At 31.8% G+C, this 24,264-nt stretch overlaps 2 protein-coding genes across 2 annotated transcripts in view; one reads left to right on the top strand and one right to left on the bottom strand.

Annotated features, from left to right (window-relative positions):
- Positions 1-5,927: 5,927 nt before the first annotated feature.
- On the bottom strand, positions 5,928-6,963 carry LOC111704114 (major prion protein). The gene is made up of 2 exons (XM_023476250.1): positions 6,629-6,963; positions 5,928-6,219 (listed from the first exon to the last, which is right to left on the bottom strand). The coding sequence occupies exons 1-2, from the start codon at positions 6,659-6,661 to the stop codon at positions 6,025-6,027; spliced, it is 228 nt and encodes a 75-aa protein (XP_023332018.1). The 5' UTR covers positions 6,662-6,963; the 3' UTR covers positions 5,928-6,024.
- Positions 6,964-12,194: 5,231 nt separating this feature from the next.
- The window catches only part of LOC111704113 (uncharacterized), a 36,664-nt gene continuing 24,594 nt past the window's right edge, over positions 12,195-24,264 (top strand). The window contains exons 1-18 of the mRNA XM_023476249.1: positions 12,195-12,320; positions 14,033-14,178; positions 14,656-14,703; positions 15,369-15,483; positions 15,665-15,755; positions 16,036-16,266; positions 16,718-16,854; positions 17,039-17,166; positions 17,444-17,539; positions 17,836-17,950; positions 18,277-18,619; positions 19,014-19,142; positions 20,342-20,456; positions 21,325-21,422; positions 21,534-21,643; positions 22,324-22,601; positions 22,848-22,913; positions 23,230-23,284. Coding sequence (XP_023332017.1) covers positions 12,196-12,320; positions 14,033-14,178; positions 14,656-14,703; positions 15,369-15,483; positions 15,665-15,755; positions 16,036-16,266; positions 16,718-16,854; positions 17,039-17,166; positions 17,444-17,539; positions 17,836-17,950; positions 18,277-18,619; positions 19,014-19,142; positions 20,342-20,456; positions 21,325-21,422; positions 21,534-21,643; positions 22,324-22,601; positions 22,848-22,913; positions 23,230-23,284 — 2,426 coding nt within the window. The 5' untranslated portion in view covers position 12,195. The remainder of the gene's footprint in view (positions 12,321-14,032; positions 14,179-14,655; positions 14,704-15,368; positions 15,484-15,664; positions 15,756-16,035; positions 16,267-16,717; positions 16,855-17,038; positions 17,167-17,443; positions 17,540-17,835; positions 17,951-18,276; positions 18,620-19,013; positions 19,143-20,341; positions 20,457-21,324; positions 21,423-21,533; positions 21,644-22,323; positions 22,602-22,847; positions 22,914-23,229; positions 23,285-24,264) is intronic.

Here is a 24,264-nt window from a genome sequence, read left to right as displayed (position 1 = left end):
TAAACTTGAATAAAACCTGGTTTCAGCGTCTACTTAGACCCAAGTAAAGCTCAAGTCAAGACAAGGTTGGGTTTAGTAAGAACCAGCTGCCTTGGGTTTAGTAAGAACCAGCTGCCTTGGGTTTAGTAAGAACCAGCTGCCTTGAGTTTAGTAAGAACCAGCTGCCTTGGTTTTGTCTGTCTTAAAAGCTCTGACCTTCAAAAGCTGTTAAACTTGTACATTTAAAATCCTGAGAATAATTTAAAGTGTCAAATTTGATCAAAGGTATGAAATAAGCATATTACAAAAGTAATATATCTAGGTAAAATTTGAATTTTTAAAAATTTACATTTCCTTGTCACAGCTGATCTGTCTGTTACATCCTCCCTCCAATGAATCATCAGCTGTTTAATTTAAACCATCAACAGAATCTCTTTTTTCTGTTTTAATGAATGAAAACAATGCAAAACTTCTATTTAACTTCTAAATAGTCTTGTTCAAAATAAAAATTTTGTTTGGTTTGGCAACTTTTTTTTTGCAGAATCTTTTCCACTTTCTAATAAGTTTTGCATTGGTATGTTTAAGGAATGGATATAGCTACTCGAAATAAAGCAATAATTATCAATAATTATTTTGACTTAATTTTGAATTTAGAAAAAAATATGTCGGTTTAAGAAATTTTTCTTTAGATATATGCAATCACCTAGAACAAAAAGTTTTATCAAAATTAAACTTTTTTAGGTTTATGGGGTGTTTTAAAAAAATTGCCAAAAAAATTGTTTGACACCCCTAGGCTTAGAACGTCCATATAATTCACCGAAACCATACTTTAGTCCTTCAATTATCATACAGGGATATTTTCATTTTTCTAAACATCCCAGGGAAGGATTTTACAGGTTCTTTGATTTGATATTTTAAGGTTAGTTCTATTTTGCGGAATAATCTATTTTGTGATACGGATGTCATAATTATATTGTCAATTATTTCTATTAATACTTTTTCATTTTAATATAATTGATAATGTTATTTATACTTCCGTTTTACGTGACCAAAACTCCCACCAATGGCAGTGCAGTATACTGGTCAAATGATACAGACGGAGACACATGACAAATATACTGCACTGCCATTGGTGGGAGTTCTGGTCACGTGATACGGACGTAATAATATTGTCAATTTTATATCTATTAAAAATTAAAAACAATTAAATTCAAATAATAATTAGGACCAAACCAAAGTTACTTAGGGTCCTCTGGGATTTCGTTGTTTTCAGATTGATTGCGTATTTTCTGAAAATAATATATTTAAATCTACCATTTTTATACATAATTTTAGATATGTAGATTTTCAATGTCAATTCCTCGAGACAGGGACAACAGATAGAATTCTTACTCACTCCTAAAATGCTTAGGTTTCGGCCTATACCCCCTTTCATTATTCCTTTACAGTCCTTTTAAGAAATGGATTCGGATCTGGGTACAAATCGGGATCCAGGTCATGCATATTTCTTTAAGGTTTGCTGTTCTTTTTTTCCAATAAAGAATTTTCATTTTTTTTCTTTTATTCGTTTATTTTAGTTATTAGTTTAGTTAGTTATTCAGCTAAAAGTTAATGGTCATTTAAGAAAAAAGGACTTTTTAAAACAATTTTCAGTAGCCTATTTTTGATTCGAGGGTAAACAGATTTTTTATAAATTTGTCTAAGCAAGCATGTATTAAATATCCATGTTTGTAACTTTAAAAACTTGTATTTTCTAATGTGGTTTCTTGGACTTGTGACTTGAGGAATTGTCAGTAATAAGCACTTTTCTATCTAGAAAAACAACGTTATCTTAAACATCATTGTTCTGATAAAGGTTTTAATGGTACCTTAGTGAATCCGTTATTTTCCTTTTAAAACAGAGGGTCACTTAAAAATACTAGAACAGTTTCTTTAACAGGAAAAAACGCATGTATATATGTTTAAAGGGGTAAACCTCCAAGAATATGCAGATGCAGTATTTTAAAATGCTGCAATGGGAAGAAAAACAATTTTTTAAAACACGTTTTCTGCTTGTTCAGATTCCATTTCAAGCTTGGGATCAACGACATCACAATTTTACTGAGAGCTTTCATCTGATCCACGTAGAATCTGGACTATGTGTTCAGCCTCAGCACGGAGTTAAAGGGAAAGGTAGGAAATCTGGAAATGGTTCAAGGCTATTGCACAATACCTCACTTATAACACTTTTTTTCTGACTCACCCTGTTCGTTTATTGAAATGGTTTAATACAGTGCTAAAAAAGCAAATAATTTCGTAGCAGAACTGTTTCTTGTTGCATCTAAGTAAACTAAAGAACTAAAGTAAATAAATGGATAAAATTTAAGAAAAGTTCAAAGTTGTTTCTCTCCTCTTCTAATCTCAGTGATGAGGAATGTTTTAACTTGGGTTCAAAGTTTGAATGTAATTTCCTGGCTGTACGAGGGCTGGAGGCCGGCCACGTCAACTCTTCGTCCGAGCCACATTCTGTTAATTTTCTCATCCGAGCCACTAGCATTATTGAATTATTTGTTTTTGCTTTATTTAGGTTGTATACAAAAAGTTTGCTATTTCACCTTGAAACTTTGGAGCATACTGTCAACTTTTTTGGGCTCAAAAATAATCTATTTCGTCTTAAATGTAATCACGAACTTTTTCGATATAAAAATTAGATAAATATTTGCCTTTCGCTTTTCCCATGGAAATATTCTTTGGTTTTCGATATTATCGACAAAAAAGATTATTCTTTTGAAATTATGAAGATTTTTTAAATTTATAAAAAAAAATTATTTAGTCGAAGCGTTTTTTCGATTTTTTAGTTTTTTGGTTCAGACGAAGAAATGTTGTGGCTTGCCTGCAGCTCCAGGCTTCGCTCCATTTTCTGTAACACATAATTTCCTTGTACAAAATAATTCATCAGGAAGTGCATTGTAAATATGACTGGGCTTTTTTCTAGAGCTATTCGTGAACAATTTTTTTAACGCTAATTTTAGCAAAAATGGAACTAACAAATAAGCCAGGGAAAAAAATCCGAAGACGGCGTTTAAAAACATCAAAATACTTAAAAAATTATCGTGTATTTTCTGCAAGTTTCATGCAATTTTAAGCAGAAAAAGATCGAAAGTCATTGTTATGAATAACAACACATCCGTTTCGTTTGTAACCGTTAATTTTTTTAATAGACTTTTCCCGTTAGATAATTTCATTTTTAAGTCATTTTGTCGTTCGTTAACGGATTCTTTCGTAAATTTTGAAAAAACTCCATTTCGTTAACGGAACTTTGCCCAGCCCTAATTGTAAACATTGTTTAGTGAACATTTACGCGACATTACTGGTAGGACTTTGTAATCTCGTAGATCCTCTAGTTATGATTTTAAGCACTAGTATGAGAAACATTTTACTTTTCTCAAGTGTTCTACAATGATTAAAAGCATGTAAATCTAACGATACTTTAAACATCAACATATGTAAAAAAACTTTCTTATCGTCACGCTTCTTTTTAAAAATTGAATTCCAAAATACATTTTGTTAAACGTTTATCAATTTTAAGTGACCATGTATTAGTTCATAAAAATGAAAATTATTTCATTTAACATATGCATCGGATGCATTCTGAATGACTACTTTTTAAGCTAAAATATATAACAAGGGGGTTAGGCTTTATAAAAATAAATCCGTTTTTGCTAAAACTGTACAAGGTCGTCAAAAAGTCCTTGTGGTCTATAGAACTTCTCTGTTGTGTGATTTGAACTGAATTTAATTGGTTCGTTTTTAAAAAAACAGACCTTTGTATAATTGTAGTGTGGAGATAGTTTTTATTTCCAACAATATCAATATTATTTCCCTACAAGAAGTTAAGTTTTTAAAAACAGACCTTTGTATAATTGTAGTGTAGAGATAGTTTTTATTTCCAACAATATCAATATTTTTTCCCTACAAGAAGTTAAGTTTTAAAAACACTCCCACGATTTTAGGGTTCTTGGAAAGGCTTTAATGCACTTAAACTTTTTCTGAAAATTTTATAGTTTTCAGCCCTATTGTACCATGACTTATACTAATCTAAGATTTAAAACTAAAATCTATTTTCAGGATCAGATTTGATTTTGAAGAACTGTTTCCGAACTAGGGATCAAATATTCTTCTCTACAAGTAAATCAGAGGTAAAATATCTATAATAAAGTTGTAATCTCTGGTTTTCTGTTTGTTTGTATGTCCGATCATAACTAAGGAACCCCTTAACGCATTTGCCTCAAATTTAAATGGCGGTAGAAAGTATGAGTATTGAGTACTTTGGGCAACTCTGGGTTCTCAAGCTAGTAAAATATAAAGTAGTAATCTCGGTTTGTTTGTTTCTATATCTTATCATAACTCAAGAACCACCTAACCGATCCAATTCATCCAATGTGCCTCAAATTTTGACTGAGGATCTGGGTAGATCTACTGGAATGCTGCTAGCTTGGTTTAAACGGTCTAAAATGGTTTATAAGAAAATTCGGGATTTTTAAAATTTTTGTAGTTATCTTAAGCCCTCATTTTTATGCCCCCCCCCCCTAAAAAAATTATTTTCCCCCTATCAATCATAAGATTTACCGAATTCCGCGAATATTTTTGTTCGACATTGTCAACCAACAAGATTTGTGTCAAACATGAAGAAACAAAGCAAATAAGCACTTAAAGTTCTATTTTTTTTAACAAATTTGGAATTTTTTTATTTTCATATTTATTTGCAAATTGCAATATTTAACGATACATGTTTAGCTGTAATCTGCATAGCCCCCCCTGAAAGGCTATTATGCAGTTTATATAGTTCTAAATATTCGACATCAGGTTACGAAGATGTAGTTTAAATCAAATCAAATCAGAGTTTTAGGGACATCCCACTGACAAATCCACTTCAAGCTGAATCCATTAAATTAAGTTTTTTAGGCTTACAGCTTGTGATAAACGTATTGCTAACTTAATTTTTTTTAAATCTTTTTTTCCTAGTTACTTCCTGGAGGATATCTGTGTCTAGATTCAAGCAAGGGGGCAAGGTATTTCTTTCTAATTTTGTCCGCTTGCTTTAAAGCATGACATGTTACATTGTCAATGTTATTGCAGAATTGAAAAAAAACTTTCTTTTGCTGACTGAAACAACTGGTGAAATATTATATACGAATGCTCTTATTTACAAATTGTACACCGTAAAAATGTCTCATTGGTATCATATGAATCCTAAAGTTTTGCTCTACAATACTGCACTTTTTGCTCAACTACCATGTCTAGCCGGTCTCTCCCTTTAAACCAGGACATTTTACAATAACTATTCTAATTAAAACACAATTAATTCGGTTGGCAGTGCTATAAAGTTTATTGAGAAGGTATATTTTGTCCCGTACAAAGCACATATATTATCTTAAAAGGCGAGAACCTTCTAGATAAAAAATTTAAACAAGCAATAATAAAAAATATTAGTTAATTTTGAATAAAAATTAGGGTAATATATAGTCTATGTTTGTACTGTACAGCTTGCTCTAGCAATTTTTATCATACATTAATAATATTATTATTAGTCCATTGAAAAAAGTTTCATAATTAAAGTTGGAAAAAAAAGTTTTGCTTTTGGATATTAATACTGCAAATGTGCAATTAGAAAGCTAAAAATTACGATGAGTGTGCACTTTCCACTAGTTTTTAACCAATTATCAGCTAAATCAGGAGGCAATCTCGAATTGAAAACAATCTCTTACATAAACGTATAATAGGTAGTTTTAAACATATTTCATTTAGACTGCAGAAATGTACCGAAATGGAAGGTCCGCAACACTGGACTTTAAGGGGTGGAAGGTAGGTTAATTTTATTTGCAAATTATCCATCATAATGTTACTATTTTGAAAATTAGTACTCCATAGTACAACAATCGGTATTTTTTCTTGATTTAAAAGAAGACTGAGTTTTTAAACATTTATTTTTGGCAATTGTTGCCAGTATCGCAGATACAGAATTATTTATAAATTTATTTCATCTTAAAGAGTTCTCCTGATTTCTTAGCCATAGTAACCTCCATGGTGTCCTCCCCAACCACCGTGGTGTCCTCCATGATGTCCCCATCCTCCACCGTGGTGTCCTCCATGATGTCCCCCCCAACCACCACCATGGTGTCCTCCGTAACCACCCCCTCCCCAATGTGCCAAAGCTTCAGCTTCGGGGGTTGGAAATGCAGTTACAAACCCTAGCAAAACCTGAAACATAATAATTGGTTATATATGACTATAATATTAATCATTTAATAATAATGTTCATGTAAAAGTTAGTTTTTTAAACGTCCGGCACGCTTTAGTCTTGCTTTTGTGATTATAATAGGTTAAACAAATGAGTATTTTGTCTTATTGTTTTATAGAAGTTTATGGTTTAAAGGGACTGTAAGCGTAATTTCAAGTGACCATCAATGCAAAGATGTCAAAGCCCGATTCATAACGGTAAGTAAAGTAAGTAAAACTTTGATAAACCTAGAAAACGATATTTTTTATCAGATTAAGGTTTCAAGAGTACCGTTGTAAATCAGGCCTTGTCATCTGTTATGGAGGGTCACTTGAAATTTCACTTACGGTAAAAAAAACTGAAAATAATTTTAATTAAAAATATAATTACCAATATGGCCAGAGCAGCATACAAGAGCTTCATGTTTCTTCCCTTTTCTAATGATAAGCTAGCTTCCACGTTCAAAGATATTTAATATTTGATCATTGAAGTATTCTGTCCAGTCTATTTATACTCCCCTCCCCCCTCCATCCCACACATTCTCACCTCCCACCTTTGTCCGTGCGGTCAACGCTGTGTTTCAATAAAAACGCCGCCAATTTTCTAATCTTTTTTTTGACCACTGAGCTTATGGTTAACACCGTAGATGTCCCAGATATTCCCAGATATTATTGCGAAGTTTCTTCTTGCATAAGCTTAGAGGATTTCCAGAGAACTATTTATATATAAGATTTTACATTAGGTAATGCGCAGTATTTAATTTAATATAAATATATATTCAGGATTTAGATTTAAGAATATAAAAATTTTAGTTTGCAGTTAATACAAATAAAAATCTATTGATTTAATTCAAAGTAGCGGTTTGTCAGGCCAGATAAAGTGAAAATATTTAAATTAGACATTTTTTCTCCCGGTTTTAGGCCTTAAGGGAGGGCTTTGGGTATGTAAGAAAAGTCAGAAAATTTCAACAGCCTCAGACCAATACTTTTTGAGTTATGTAAAAAAAAACTACAGGGGGGGGTCAAATTGACCCCCCCCAGCGGGAATAGGGTTAAAACACCATGTATAGATTCGAATGAAAAAAAAATATAAAAATAGCAAATATTATAAATCTTTTTTTAACTGGTGTAAAAAGGTTCCAAAGACACCATTTACAAAAGTTATATAGAGTTTAAAGCCATATATTCCTAGTAGTTGAAAGTTGTGAAAAAGTCCAATGGATTCAAAACATTTCTTCTTTTGAATGAAAAGCAAGAACGTCTCCTCCTCTATGCTGGTTCCACTTGAAATAAAAGGATAGTTACAATATTAAAAAGTCATTTCAAAGCAATATAAAAGTCGTCTTTCTTTTATAATAAGCAACGAGAAAAAATACAAATTCATCTTCCTTATATTGATCTAATCGCCTACCACCGTACATTGTTAAACAATAACAAACAAAGTTTACGTTTCTAAACAAAAATTTAGTGGATTTGTTGGAGGCTAATTTTTGAAATTTTGATAATCTATAAACCTTCCTTGGGGTCATGGTAGGTCCCACACAAATTTGGGACCGATTGGTTCAGCCGTTTTGACGTTTATTGTATACAAATAGACAAAAAGACGAGCAAAGTTTATTTATAAAAAAATAGAATTTAGGTATGGTCAAAAACAGTTTTTAAATATCGTTAATTATTTCAGCTCTTTTATCATGACTAAATCCGCCTCAAACATTTATTTCTAGATTTTGGCAAAATGGGACACTTTCTCTAAAGAGAAAATTTAGGTACAATACACTGTATGTCAGATAAAAAAGGGTATAGGATATTTATATAGAAGAAAGATAAATACTTTCCTCATTATGATTTTTTTACAGTCTCTTTGAAGATAAAAGGAGTTCAAAATATACTGTTACCATTTAAAAGTGATATGAAAAAAAGGAAATCTAAAGCCTGAGACTGGTGTGAGTAAATCTACAGTGTATAGGAAAAAATGTATTTAATCGCGGAAAGCTGGAGCTCTCTGACAGACTCTCCGCCTTTCATTCGCCACGTACGACGAGTTTATCTTCCATCTTCTGACCCTTCGTGATAACTAACTTCCATTTTGGTTTTAGCCCAGGCCGATCCTATTTACTCCTCTCTTTACCGATTCTCGGAAACCGATTCTCAAAATTACCCCTCAAAAAATGAACAAAATAAGATGATTTCAAAGATTGAATTTGCTCTTTTGCTGAACAAATATGCATGGGAAAAAGTTTTATATGTCTCAAATTATTCCAAAAAAATGTCTCCACAATACTACATTTTCTGTAAAACTAATAAATTGCCGGTCACTCCCTTTAAAACTTCCCCCTTAGTCGTTACCTAAAATCAATGGACGTGAGTTCTATCAAGTTTTCTATAAACTTTTATCAGATACATTCACTGAACCTGAAAAAAAAACAAATTAGTTTAAAAATAAATTCGAAAACAAAATAAACTAAACTAAGGTCGGAACCTTGTGTTGAGTATCTTTAATCTTTAAAACACTGATCTTGATATCCAATGTAGAAAATTTTACATTTTAGGATAAATCCTTGTTTTCTTCTTAAATTAATCCATTTTTCTGCATAAGATGTGGACTTAATCACTTAATTTCCTCAAACTCTATATTCTGATCCTTTATTTTTGCTAGATATTTAAATTCTTAAAGTATAAATTCTGATAGTTAAAGTTTAAAACACCATTAGGTTGCAAATATATGTTGATTTGAAAATTTAAGTTTCTTTTAATTCAACTACAAACTGTCTAAATACTAAATAATGCATTAAAAGCAAAAAACTAGCCTCTTTTAAGTTAAAGAAACAGGCATGAGAGGAAAAATAAATTTATAAATTTTTCGTTTGGAAAAAATAATTAACTTTGGATTAAGATCCGAATCCATTTTTAAAAGGATGGATTCAAAAACCGGCTCCACATCAAAATCCTATTCCTTGTATAAGTACTATATAAGTATAAAATAATTGTACCAAAATAAGGACCATAAGCAATGTAACACGTACTTTAAGTACCATAAGTAGTACTTTAATAAGTACTTTAAGTACTATAATAAGCACTTTAAGTACTATAATAAGTATTGTAAGTACTATAATAAGTACATTAAGTTCTATAATAAGTACTGAAAGTACTATAATAAGCACTTTAAGTACTATAATAAGTACAGTAAGTAGTAATATAATAAAAACTGTAAGTACTATTATAAGTACAGTAAGTTCTATAACAAGTACTGTAAGTACTATAATAAGTACTATAATAGAGAAATTTAATCTGTAAACATTTATTTGAAATATAAAGTAATTTCCATAAAATGAATATGTAACTTTCTAGTATGCGTGGGTGTTTCATAAGTTGTAATCTATTCATAAATTCTGATAATTGATTTTAACATCTCAGTAGTCAGCATTCTTTAAACATGGATGTGTCAGCACACTTAACAACCATAAAGGTGTAGCTATATTTAAACAAATTTTATTTCTCACAAAAAAGGGTTTACTTCAACTTCAACAAGCTGAAATTGGGATATCAATATGTAAATAGAGTATTTTCATTTGTAGATGGAATTTTGTGTTAATAGATATCCCTGAAATCATTGTCTGTATAGAAAGTACACTGTACAGGCTTTTATGAATGGAAAGAAAGGATGCTATGCAAACTGGACTAGAGAAGAACGACCTAAAGGGTATCTGAACTAACCATCGAGTAATTATTGAAATGAATATAAAGTATTTTTTACTCGCAGCGCGATTTTACAGATCTTTAGCTCCTCCTAATTATAATACAAGTAGGTCAGAAAACACTTAGATCAGAAAACACTTAGTTCAGAAAACACTTAGATCAGAAAACACTTAGGTCAGAAAACACTTAGTTCAGGAAACACTTAGTTCAGAAAACACTTAGGACCGTTTTATCATGGTCGGATCATACAGAGGATAAGAAAGGGATAGATAATTATCAAATGACGCACAGACTGTAAAACTCTTTTTCACAGAACGTGGAGGGTTAAAAGAAATAAGTTAAAGGCACTTTCAATTAAATTTCAAGTGGTCTTTTTATTCTTTGATGTTTAGAGCATCATCAACGCCAAATTTCAGCTTTAATTAAGTTTATTTTAGAACGGTTGGGGAACCTGGTGAGATTTATAGCAAAGCTGCAGGACTTTGCCTTGGGACTAGGGTAGGATTTATAATTGTTATAATGGGAATATTTTCATTTTTAAACAATAAACATGGTTTACAAGACATCTTTTCTCGCAGATTCATCGCAAATATTTTTTACTTTAACTTTTAGGAAATAAAAAAATGCATGGTCAAATCTACTGAAATTCTGCGTCTTATGAGGGGGGAGGAGGAGGGGACCCCTGAAAAATTTTGGGGACGTCCCCCTCTCTGGAAAAATTAAGATTTCTTAGAATAGATTCAAAAGATTTTGCTTACACATTTTCCACCCCCCCCCCCCCTCGGTTGGTCATGGTTTTGGCATAAAATAAAATAAATTCCCGGGAAAAAAATCCTGGGGGATTTTTTTGTTGCCAGGGGGGGATAAAAAACACTTAAAAATTATTACCTTCCCCTCCCCTCCACCCCTCTGAAAAATATCATAAGTCATCCCCTGTAACGCAAATTTATATGTCCCTTAATTAATCCGTAAAATTAATCCTAATACGATTGGTTGTAGCAACGGTTAATAAACGTTGTCTATAACTGTGACATGAAATTGTGTTTACAGTCCCTTTATGCTTTATTATTTCAGGAAAAGAAGATAATAACTGTTCTATGTGATTCGGATCAATCTCAAGTTTGGTTTTTTAAACCTAGCTATTAAATGTTTTTTTTTTATCAAAGGTTAACTGAGAACTGAAAATTTGAACTTTAAAACCCAGTGCAAAAGTTAAATAATACATTTAAAGATTTTTTTCATCCCCCGTTTTTTCACGTTTTTTAAACTTTAAATTTTGATCTTTATTTGAATTGTTTTTTTTTTAACACATTGCTTTATTTGAAAAAATAATTTTCTAATCTAGTTTTAATTTTAGAATATATTCTTCTTTAAGCTATATAATGTCAATCTTAAATTATGTGAAATAAGTTTTTTTTAATTTCAACTCGTGAACTGATATTGTATTAAAAATAGTATTTTTATTTTGAACTTTTATTATTTAAACTTTAAATTTTTGATCCTACAAACCGTATCTTATTGTTTTTAATTTATCCTTTTTTCTTAAATTTCAGTATTAGAAAGTTGCCGATTCGCAATGTTACCCTTTAAAGCTGTGACAAATGCAAGAGATAAAGAAATTGAGTCTTTGTCACAAACTCGGATTTTCTGAACCATTTATCTTTGCAACCCAATGTCGTAGACCTTAATAAATGTTTCAAACTATTAACTAATATCTAAGTTTGAACCACCAAAGGTTTCTATCATCAGGTTACAAAGATATAGGAATTGGAAAATTTGAGTTTGTGGCAAAAACTCAAATTCATAAGAAGCTTTTCGAAAAAAATTACAGAAAAAAATCCTAATTTTGACTGTTAGCTGCTTTAAAATTTGTTAAAAAAGATTAAATTTCTTTTTTTTCTGTTTATCAATTGGTGCTTAGTTGAACCTGAAATTATTGGAACTATTCATATGCATTGTGCATCAGTCACATTGAATTTCTCATAATATTTGTTATTAATATACTTTTATATATAAACCATTGTAAATCTCATTTGAAATGTTAAAAACTCATTTTTCAAGATTTGGCTGTGATAATGACATTGAATACTTACTTAACCTAGAAAAGTGGTCGGGATTTGTCATAAATTTTTTTCTCAGGTCTCAAAATATTGATATTTTTGTATATTTTTGAATGTTAAAAACTTTTTTTGTAAAAACAAATTAATTCTCAACATACCATGTATTTAGGTTTCCACAATTTTCACATGAATTTCAGATAAAATGATTTCAGAATTGAATGAGTTTGATTCTTACACTGCCTTCTCGAGCCGGGTTCGTGGATTTGAGGCTCAGACTAGGATGAAAGGGGATCAGCAAAATATCGGCGACATTGACGAATATTTAAGGAACATGCAAACATCATCGTTGTCCACGTTCAGATTCAAGATTAAGATTTTTATCTTTGATGACAATGTTCGAATTAGTGCGTACGATCCGGATCCGTTTGATCCGGATCCTTTTGACTTCCTGGGCCCGGATCCCTAAACATATCCAAGGGGCAAAATACCAACCAAAACCTACAATAAAATCTCTTTTTGCTCTCAAAACACAAATCTCTACTGTTCATTATAATCTCTATACACTTTCATAATCTCTGAAATCTCTGAAATCCCTGAAATCTCTGAAATCTCTGAAATCTCTGAAATCTCTGAAATCTTTGAAATCTCTGAAATCTTTGAAATCTCTGAAATCTCTGAAATCTCTGAAATCTCTGAAATCTCTGAAATCTCTGAAATCCCTGAAATCCCTGAGATTTCTAAAAACTCTGAAAAGTTCAGCATTAAATTAAGCCAAAAAACCAGGTAAATTTTAAGAAATTGATCGATGACCTGGATCCGGATCCTTTTTTTCAGAGGGCAGATCTAGGATCTGGATCCGCATCAAACTGAAATAGATCCTAAGCACTGTTTCGAATGAGACTAGAACTAGAAAGAAAGGTCTTAGACAGCTCAAGAACAAGTTTTTTTAAAACAAAAACAATGAGTTAATAAACTTTAATGTGGCGCTGGCAGGATTCTTAATGGGTTTCTTTCCTGAATTGGAAAAAATAAATAAAGTTTTTGAGAATAGTATTAAAAGGATTCAATTATACCGTTTGATCTTCAGCTTTTAAAATCATAGTGTTCATATAAAGGAATTGTTTAAAATCACAGACCTTCTTTAAAAAATAAAAATTTAGAGCCCTCATTCTTTGTCCATGAAGATAATCTTAAAAGAAATACAACCTTTCATGGCAGATCAAATTTCTTCTGTTTCCAGTTTTGCTACAAAGTTGGCATCTTTAACATAAGTCGGGAAGTTTTGACAGTTGGTAGTTTTTCTGAAAAAAGAGCGCGCTGACCATTATGTACTTGTAGCCACATAAAACTGCTACTGCTAATCAATTGTTTTTTTCACATAAAACTGCTACTGCTAATCAATTGTTTTTTTTTCACATAAAACTGCTACTACTAATCAATTGTTTTTTTTTCACATAAAACTGCTACTGCTAATCAATTGTTTTTTCACATAAAACTGCTACTGCTAATCAATTGTTTTTTTTTCACATAAAACTGCTACTGCTAATCAATTGTTTTTTTCACATAAAACTGCTACTGCTAATCAATTGTTTTTTTCACATAAAACTGCTACTGCTAATCAATTGTTTTTTTTCACATAAAACTGCTACTGCTAATCAATTGTTTATTTTTTCACATGAAAATCACGATGTCGGATGTCCGCTGTGGCTGCTATGACGGAAAAATTTGTAGAAGACTAAAGAATCATTCATAAAGTGATTTTAATAAATTAAAAAATAAAAATGTTCTTAGCAATCCACAAATACAGTTTACAGGCCTTGCTTCATTCTTGATTTTGTAAAGTCATCTCGAGATTGAATCGTTGATAGTAGGATCTCCCTAAAAGCCTGATTTTATTTTATTTTATTTTATTCTATTTATTTTATAAAAGTTTATTTTCTGGTTTAACATTTTAGGCGTTGCCGATTAGCATTCTCACTCAAAGTTCTTATCTATATGGAATATTGTTAAATAGAAAGAAATATTTGCATGGCCATCAGGGGTGTCATGCAAGGTCATGACCTGGAGATAAAGCTGAAGATCCTCTGCGCATGCGTTGAAAATTCTAGAACCCTCAAAGCACATGCTGCATTGAAGAGCAGAGATATCCTTGATTTGTGCGCAGAGTTCTTTATAGCTAACAAAGGAAAACCTTTTTAAATATAATATAAAAAATTAAGCATACTATGGTACTTTAATGAGTTAATTTTATTGAATTGAATTGTTATTGTCTTCCCTTGATTAAAAAACATGATTATTTTTATAAATTATAAAAGTGAAAAAAACTGTTAGTATGAAAATTAAAAAATCTGCTTGTAAGGGATATTTTCTTAAAAAAAAATGTTGTCTCTCTTTTGATTTCTGGGAGATATGATTATTGTTAGTTGAGGTGTTATTTTTTTATTTTTTTATTTCCATCTACAATGGTTGGCGATTATATCAATACAATAAAGACGACTTTCGATCTCAATATTGAGTTATATCAAGCTGTTAAACACCTTTGATACACATAAACATAGAATTCAGGAGAATATGCCAATTAAAAAGCTTCTCTTTGGTTACATGTAATTTTTCAATTCAAAAATAGCTTGTTAACAATCAAAATTGAAATTGGTTCGTTAAGGTGTTAGCCCTGAGTCTACCAGCAGCATCTATGTTATAAAGCTTGTAGGTGAGCTATGTGGAAGAAAAAACAGTTTTATCAATATCTTTTCCTCACCAATATTGTCCAATTTTTCATGCATGCATACCTTGTACTTATTTTTATTGCAGCATAGTAGCGCAATATAGTAATTATCGCATAGTTAGCTGTATATATTTGCACTTTGCTGTGACAAATTGGTTCCGGATCTTCTTTAATGAATAGGAAATTTCTAGAAAAGAATTCATTTTAAATGAAACCATTTTTTCATTTTATTGCTTTTTCTAATAGCTTTTAATACTTTTTGTGGATAGTGTTGTAAAGTTTTTTGACTTAAACTTTTTAGTTTTTCTGTACCCGAAAGGTTCTGCCCTTTCTTGATATATTTTTCCCTAACTAGGGACATTAATGGTCTAAAAAGGGACCTTCTCGAGATTTGTGTCCGAGAATGCTATATCACTGTTATAAATAATTTTTTTTATGAAAGGATTGATGCATACTGACACTGCTGACATCCATGAGTCTCAATCCTCAAGATTTGTGTCCAAGAATGCTATATCACTGTGTTATAAATAATTTTGTTTATGAAAGGATTGATGCATACTGACACTGCTGACATCCATGAGTCTCAATCCTCAAGATTTGTGTCCAAGAATGCTATATCACTGTGTTATAAATAATTTTGTTTATGAAAGGATTGATGCATACTGACACTGCTGAAATCCATGAGTCTGAATCCTCGAGATTTGTGACCCATCTACTAACTATCATGAATAGTGAGAGAATCAAGTCAGAAACTGGACTTCTCTGGTAAGCAAAAAAAAGTTTTTTCTTATTTTGTTTTCGGTGAATTTTTTCTATTAGACTTTCATTACTTTAATGTTACATTACCCATTCTATGTCTTCAAAGTTACGATTTAAATCATATAATTGGTGTGGGTGCAGGGGGGGGGTGGATGGTCATTAGAAAAAAAACTTTAAATTTTTTTAGTGGAAACGCAGTTATACTTGTAATGCTGAAGATTATCTCAAGAGAAATGTTTGCAGATGAGCTCAAAAAGATTCTCATCAGTAATTCAAAGGCAACCTTCATATAAAAGTGCAATTGCAAAATTATTTGAAATCAAGTTGAAACATTTTGAGGACATTTTTAGGATTTTTTGAATAAAAAACTTAAAATAATATTTTTCCACTAAAGTGAGATTTGCCCCTGCTACAGGGGTTGTCCCCAGGAGTTGTCCGAGTGTAAACCGGAAAGGGCTAAAGCCCTTTTGGAAACCACAGTCACCACTTTTCTAGGTTGGGCCTTCATAGCCCCCTGGCCCTGCCAAGAAACTAAAAGTTTATATGTTGGATTCTTAGGAGTTTAGCACTATGTGTATTCTAACTGGACTCTTCAGTGTTGGGAAGAAAGAGCTCTTTCTTTCCAAAGAAACCTCCTGTGAAGATGTGGATACAATGCCTCTAGACATGGAGCTTGTGAACAATCTTCTGTTTTCACATTTGGAGAGTATTCTTAAACTCTGCTATTCAACTTCTAGTCTTACTTATCAGAACTTCAGCCTCCTTGGTCTTTGGAGCACAGCTGCTAAGGGAAGAATCAGATCAATAATTTGCTATTTCTGCCAGTTATACTTGTTTTCAAGATACTGAGGCCGAATTTAAAGAATTTGGACCGCGGCTTAAATTTAAGCTGCGGCTAAAATATGGTTGGTTCCACTTAAAATTTTATTTAATTTTTCAAGATTTAAGCCGGTGCTCAATTGAAACTGATTTTTGGGGGATTTGAGATGCGGCTTAAATTCATTAAATTCGGACACAGGCTTATCTACCCTGGGAAAAATTTCTTTGAAAAGGCGAAATACCAGAGTCCCAGATTGAACGGATATTAGGCATTGTCCGTCCTATTATCAGACGGGGGATTCCACATTGGGGATCTTTTCAATGATTAATACTTAATTTAATATAATTTAACTTGGATAAATAAGTAAAAGGATTAATTTCACTCAATCTTTTAACACAATCACCATTGATCTGTTCTAAGGAAGTGTCTATGTTGAGTGGTACTGCAGATAAACTTGATATCTCGACTAGCCTAGTCCACCGTATTATCCAAATATGTCAAGGAAACTTTGAGAACCAAGCCAAAGGTGTTTCCGACCTCTGCAAGAATATATACAGGTAAAATCTCACTTCGTCGCAATGGGTCTTTGCAAGTGATGCCCTCAAATAAAGCTGTATATAGTTTTATGGGCTGGTGTTTGGTTGGACATCCACTGGATTTAAGAATATGATCAGGCCTTAATTATAAATAAAAAACGAAACACTAACTTGTAACTATTAAGTTGGTATTTAATTATTTTAGAGATGCTTTGTTTGTTGTGGAGAAGGCTTGTGGTCCTGAATATAATAGATTTATCAAAGATCTAATTTCAACTGTCATGAACACAAAGTGGTCAAACAAGGCTAAATACTTTCAATTATCTGCACTAGGTATTTTTAAAAAAATTAATTTTCTCTGATTTATATATGTTTAGTATGTATTGTACAATCTATTTTTCATGTTGTTATTGTCATTGGTTTGTTTGTATTTGTGTTATAGTATGTTATCATGCGTCGTGACGTGTTATTGCTGTTTTCATGTTGTTATTGTTATTGGTTTGTTTGTTATTTGTGTTATAGTATGTTATCATGCGTATTGACGTGTTATTGGTGTTTTTGGATTTATTTGATACACAATAATGTGTGATTGATTAATCTTATGTTTTAGTTCCGATCCTGGGAGTTGAGAAAACAGTTGAACTATATCCTAAATTTGGAGATGGTTTGGTTATTTCGTTAAGATCAAATCATCTCACACATGCAGGTTAGCCTAGTTCAGTTGAGGTTAGGTTCAAAAGGTTTATATAGTACTCTGCTCAGTGCTCATGTATACTCTTCATACGCACAATAAGTTATTTTGAGAAGAAAAAATGAACTATTACAATTATTAATATCACATCAATTAGTTATGTACAGGGACACGACTGTGGAATAAGAATCAGTTTTTGGACTCTTAAGTTATGATTGTGAACACCAAAAACATTGTAATTTTTACATAGCCAAATTTCACTAATTATGATGGTGGAAGGTTTGATATTAACTAGTTCTTGATTTACCCAGGTGCAGATGTGTACAAAATATTCCTAAGTAATGAAGAGTTGTGGGAGCAGAATTTTGCCAAGGTTCTTGCAGACTCACTTATCTCGTCCGACCAGATAACTAGACAAAATGCTAGGAAACTTTAATCAATCTATAAATAATAATCAGCTATTTATGCCAATTATTCTCAGATTTCATGACAAGTGAAGATAGAAATAGTTGAACCACTTCTATTGTGCACTGCCGGTTCACCAAGATGCACCTCAAAATCACCACAAATTCACATGCTTTTTAAATTTTGAGTTTGTCTGGACTAAGCCAGGCTGTATGCTAAATATTGATCTACTGCACCCTGAAGGCGGTCTGGGGGTTCCATGTCGGGTTCCACTTCAGCCTCAACTACTTTATGCTATTATTAAATCCTTTTCTCCAAAAATGAATGTGATTAAAGTTTGTTAATAGGGATCACTGGTTGCCTGCGACATTAAAAATAATTCCAAACGCTTCCAAAATGCTTAATAAGTATCTTAAAGAGCTGGCTGATTCCTTTCAGGCATTTGTTCTTGTTCAGTTGGATATCTTAAAGATATCCAAGAAGCTTGGAAGCATAGAAACTCTTGATAAGGAACAAGAGTGTCATTTAAATGCTGGTTTGGTTCATCCAAGCCCTGATGTAAGAGCAGCTTCATTTTCACTTGTATGTGAAACTAAAAAACGTGGGACTCCTCCCAGTGCTACAGAAATGAACAGTCTTCTAGCTTTCTTCAGCCAAAGCATTACTGATGATTCTCCAAAATTCCGACAGGAAAGCCAGTCTTTATTTACCTAAATCTAACTATATTTTTTCAATGTGCCAACAAGTTAAGTTAAGATCAAAATTGATTTTTAATACCTTAAAAAAGTGCTTATCTGTCATTTTTTAACTAAACATCTTTTTTATATCTCTAGTTGTCGAACTAACCTAAAGCATAACAAAGTCTTCTTTAAGTCTATGCCATATTGTGCTTATCCCCACAAATTTTGTTAGATATCTCTGAAAATTAAAAGTTTCAGCTAGCTGAGTCAAAATGGCCAACCTCTATCTTTTTAAAGTTTTTACTAAAAATGCGACCAAGCAAATGTAGATTTGTTTTCCTTACAAAAGTTAAGTACACTGTCATTTTATTAGAATTCAAGGTAAACAAAGGAGGGTGGTGTAGTGTGTCTTGAGTGCCTTCAGTCTGTTGATGATTCGGTGCAGGGACTTTAGCTCTCAACAGCTTAGAAAAGATGTCAAGGGAGGATCTCATTCTCCAGCTCTGATTGAAATGGTTCAGTTTCTGGACAAGGTAAGCAGGGGAATAAAAAATGGCAAGCTTTTCCCACTCTGTAATACTTATACCCAGAAATTCAGTTATTTTCTTAAAAATCAGTTATTTCCCCAAATCAGCGATTTTATAACTATTTTTGGTGCTTTTTGCAATTTTTAAAAAAAAATTTTTACTTAGAAAACAATTTTTTCTGGAGATAAGATTGTGTAATTACTATGGGTGAAATGGGATTGTATTACAATAGGAATTCCTTATTGTTTAGTATTTTTGTCAGATCAGTTAGTTAAAAAAATATAAATCACAATGATTGTCATATTTATTTAATCTTTTAAAAATAAATGCTTCAAAGAATTTTGTTTTCACTCTGGATTTAGTAATGTCATCTGGAGATTGAATCATGGAAAGTAGGACTTCCCTAAAAGCCTGATTTGATTTGATGTGTTCAATTGTGCCCTTGGACATTTTTACTAAGATATATTCATAGATAAAGATAGATCGCATAAGACGACATTTTCATCTTGATAGATATAAATGTACAGAGATGTTTTAAAGATATTCCTATTATATAGGTCGGTAGTGAACATTGGCTGCTCTTATGTCATTGAGTACTTGTGGTGTACATGAGTTCTGTAAAAAGAAATTTAAGTTAGTTTAGTCCTTCTCATGTCCTTCTTCACTTCTCGTCAATGTAATATATTGCTCAGTGAAATAATTTGATATTCTCAAAATAAAATTCACTCCTGAGCATGGTTTAATAATTATGAAATCCATTAAAACACCAAACCACCCCGCTTATCATTGAAGAACACTTTGACCCCTAGAAGTATGAGTTCGCGGACTGTACAATTCTTAGTGATTTTGCGTACATAAGCTATCTATGTTTATTTATTTATCTACGGATATATTAAATTGATAAATTATAAAATTTATATCCTTATTTCTTATCAAAAGAAAGAGAAAGGACTTTGTTCACTCCGCTTTTTAAATTTTTTTTACATTTTTATGGGGATACTGACATAACCTTTGTCAGTGTGCAGCGGGTTGGCGGCAGTACGCCATTGAACTTGACCCATGCTTGGTGGTTCACACTTTGGTCCAGTGTGGCCAATCACAATTGACATTCTGGTACTTCCCTTTGAGGTAGTGCGGTGACATGGGCTACTCCGTAAACTCTCCTCGAATTAAAGAGTGACTGTTTTATTTATTTATTATTATAGCTGATGAAACTTCTTGTTGATAATCTGTATCCTGGTGGGAATTATCAGAGGAAGATTCTCTCTCTTCACTTCCTCAATATCTTCATTGATAACTTTGTTAACTTCTCCAACTCTGGTAAGCTGTTCAGAAATTTAAATTAAATTGTAGTGTCATTACAACTTCTTGTGTACACTACCATGCATATGGGGGGGGGTTATTTTTAAGAAATATCCCCCTCCCCTTAGGGAAAGGGGACAATGAAAAAATGGGTGTAAAAATGAAATTAGACATTAAAACTTAAAAGGCAAGTTTTTTTTAATACTTTTTTATACTTATTCATACTTCTGGCCCAAAAATTTATATAATTTGCTTCTAAAATCATTTGTTTTCCCCAATTTAGCCTATAAACATGATAAATAAATAAAATGATTTTTTTTAAACGGCAGGGAAATAATTTTTAAAATATATAAACACACAACTGGAAAATACCTGATGGGGTGATAAAAAGATCACTGATTTGACCAATCAGGGATCGCTATATGATCGGAAAGTAACTTCCCCTTCAAACCTTATTAGAAATATTGTAAAAGGCAGTGACCGGCTATGTAAGGTAGTTGAACTGAGTATGCAGTTGAAAAGACGACATTTGATTTATTAACAAATTTCTTTTGAGAAATATGTTCCTAACCATCTAATTAGATTACTGTATAATTTTTACTTTTTTTTTCGTTGTCGTTATTTAATAATTTAAAAAAAAACTAATTCTGAAAACTTATCCAAAGTAGGAGTTTTGAACGTCGATTTTGCGCTCTAACTCAGGATTTAATGATCTTTAAAAAGTGAAATATGTTTCAAATGAATCCGAAAGAAGTTTTCCACAACACTGCATACTCAGTTCAACTACCTTACATAGCCGGTCACTCCCTTTAAAAGTCCCATGCTACAAGGCTCACTCCGCCAATTAACAGTTCTCAGCCATGATCCATTCTAGATTTATTTCTAGGTGCTAACAAATGTTCTGGTAATGGCGACCCTGCTAATTTTATACAGTTTGCACACTCTAATGATCTACTCGTATTCTTGAACAATCGGGTTTTTCAGGAACCAATTTTGCACAATTTAACTGTAAAAAGTATGAAATTTTTAAGCATGCAATATATTTCAAAGTTTGGATAGAAATTAATAATCAATTGTGCAATGGATTGTATGAAGGTGGTTCTGTTAAATGTTGAGGATAGAATGGGAGATGTAAGAGAACTGAGTGGAAATATACTTAAACTTTTCACTCCTAGTCCAGGCATACTACAGAATGTTTATGCAAGGTAAAATCCTTTTCATTTTGATGCACATTCGGATCCTGGATCCCCTTGGATAAATTGGATTTGGATCCAGGTCCTGAACATTTCTTGAAGATTTACGGATTTTTTTAAAAATTCATTTTTTCAAATATTTGATTTGTGCTTTGTGCAAAATTTGATTTGTGCTGTGATTTGTGCAAAATTTTGGTTTTAGTTGATATTTTTGACCCAGGCAGTCGGATCCGTGGATCTGCATATTTTTTATGATCCGGACACAGGATGCCAAAATTTGCAGATCCAACAAATCCGGATTTGGATCCTAAGCACTGGTAAACCTTCAAGAAAAATTTAAAGATTTATGATAAGTTGTCTCGAGTTATAATTTAACCTATATATAAATTTGGCTTGTCTGTCTGTTTGTTTGTATCCAATAAACGTCAGAACGGCTGAACCGATCGGGCCCAAATTTTTTGTGGGACAACACATGACCACAGGAAGGTTTACGAATGATAAAAATTAAAAAAATGTGTTTTAAAGGTTTTTAATTTTGTAAAAAAAATTAAATTCTTGAAAATCCGCGAATTTTTTTTAAAAATCCGCGAAATTTTCTTCTTCTTTGTTTTAAATGCAAAAAAAGAGAACATGTTCACAATTTACATAGAAGATGGGCGCGAAAAAGCCTAGTAAAATTAAATTTTGTTTAGAGCGTTGATGTTACTGAAGAGTCCCAAGGATTGTGGGTATGAGAGTGGATGCACGCTTCTCAAACTGTACTGCTATTGGTCTAAGGATGATGCTCCAGCCAATCAAAGCTCAGAATCTACACTATCCAATGAGAGCTCGGAATCTGCACCAACCAATGAGAGCAGAGGAAATCAACTGTGTGAGATGCTATTGGCTAAGTACGAGACGATGCTGGTTAAGATTGAGACTGATTTTCTAGCGGTTGTTCTGGAAGATCCAATGCATGGGACTCTTTCAGGTCTTAAAGAAACAGAAAAAAAACGAAAAAAAATCATTTCAAAAAGGAAACGTTGTTACCGTTACTGTTCTTTAGATAAAGGATTACAATGGTAACATTTTAACCATTAACAAACTGAAGATGGATTAACAAACTGAAGATGGTTGAATTAGCTTGAACAGTGATAATCACTACCGGCGGATTTTCAAGATGACAAATGGTAGATTTCTGAATTGAAGATGGTTTAGTGAAAAACTTTATTTTAAGGATTGAAGGGGTTGTTGCTTGACAAGGATTCTCTTGTACGACTGAAGTTTAATCACCATCAACTAGGAAATAAATTGGATCTTTGAAAAATATATTTCACGAATAATATATTATAAAAAAATGATTTTTTTTTAATATCTTACTTTAAAATTATATGAAAGAGAATTTTATGTCGTAAAATTTCTTTCTAATTTGCTAAAGATTTTGAGTTAGAAAAGTTAATTTAAGACTGATATGATTTGATTTGATTTGGTTTTGTTTGAATTGATTTGATTTGATTTGATTTGATTTGATTTGATTTGATTTGATTTGATTTGATTTGATTTGATTTGATTTGATTTGATTTGATTTGATTTGATTTGATTTGATTTGATTTGAGTAGAAAGACTGCTGACAGCTCTGGAGAAGTCCACAAAGAAGATGCTCAGTATTCTTGGGTAACTTAAAGGGGCATGTCCGATTAACAGCGGTACTCTTTAATCTTTATCTGATAAAGATAATAGAAGATATCGTTGTTTTCTAGCTTTAAAGAACACCGTTGTGAGTTGGACATATTACTATTAAAATAGTGTTACTTTAAATTACGTCTACAATATCTTAATTGAGTTGGCAAAGTATAAGAAAACCTTAAAAGTTCTAAGGAACAAAGAATATAGAATATCATCTGTTTAAATTGATGCAATTTTGAAAATAATAAAAGTCAACATTCTTCCAGGCCAAATTTTTCAATTTTTACGGCCCCTCCACAAACCTTTTCTGCGATCATGTTAGTTGCTACAAAACTTTGGGTCCAATCAGTTTAGCAGTTTAGTCGTTTATTGGAAACAGACAAACAAGTAGACAAGCAGAGTATGTAAAGATTATAGAAGGCCTGTAATAATTTAAAAAATTCTTTGGAAAATTCTCTGCCTCTACAGAACTATATTATTTTTATTACTATAATTATTCTTATAATTATTTTCATTCAACCTACAGTCAAAGCATCGTGTCCTATTAATAAAAATGAAAAGAGAATAGTACGGACGTCTTATTTTAAAAATGAATAATTTAGTTGAGAATGGATTTACTTTCTATGGGTTAAACACTCAGCATTTGTCTTAAAATAATACTCTTGTTCTTTGTTCAAAGAAAATTGTTGAGAATTTGATTTCCAAAAATAGCTTTCAGGGGGGTTTTTTCATCTTTAAAAAATAAAAAAATAAAAAATTTAATTAATTTAAAACATTTCTGATTCTTTCTTTAAATTAATTTTAAATTAAATTAATTTTATTCATAACTTTCATGAATCATTTTCTAACAATGAATTCATGAAAGCCTCTAATGTAGCAGTTTCATTTAATACTATACTCTCTGTACAAATATTCCATTTAGGGGGGAACAATTTTTAGAAAAATCACTCCCCGCCCCACCCCCTTTT

Source organism: Eurytemora carolleeae, unplaced genomic scaffold (genome assembly GCF_000591075.1).
Source record: "Eurytemora carolleeae unplaced genomic scaffold, Eaff_2.0 scaffold554, whole genome shotgun sequence".
NCBI classification, from domain to species: Eukaryota; Metazoa; Arthropoda; class Copepoda; order Calanoida; family Temoridae; genus Eurytemora; species Eurytemora carolleeae.
This window is presented reverse-complemented; position numbering and strand designations above follow the sequence as displayed.

Coding starts and splice junctions, on each gene's coding strand:
- LOC111704114 (XM_023476250.1), bottom strand. CDS start 6,661: ATGAAGCTCTTGTATGCTGCTCTGGCCATATTG. Junction 6,220..6,628: donor ATGCTGCTCTGGCCATATTG/GTAATTATATTT, acceptor ATTATGTTTCAG/GTTTTGCTAGGGTTTGTAAC.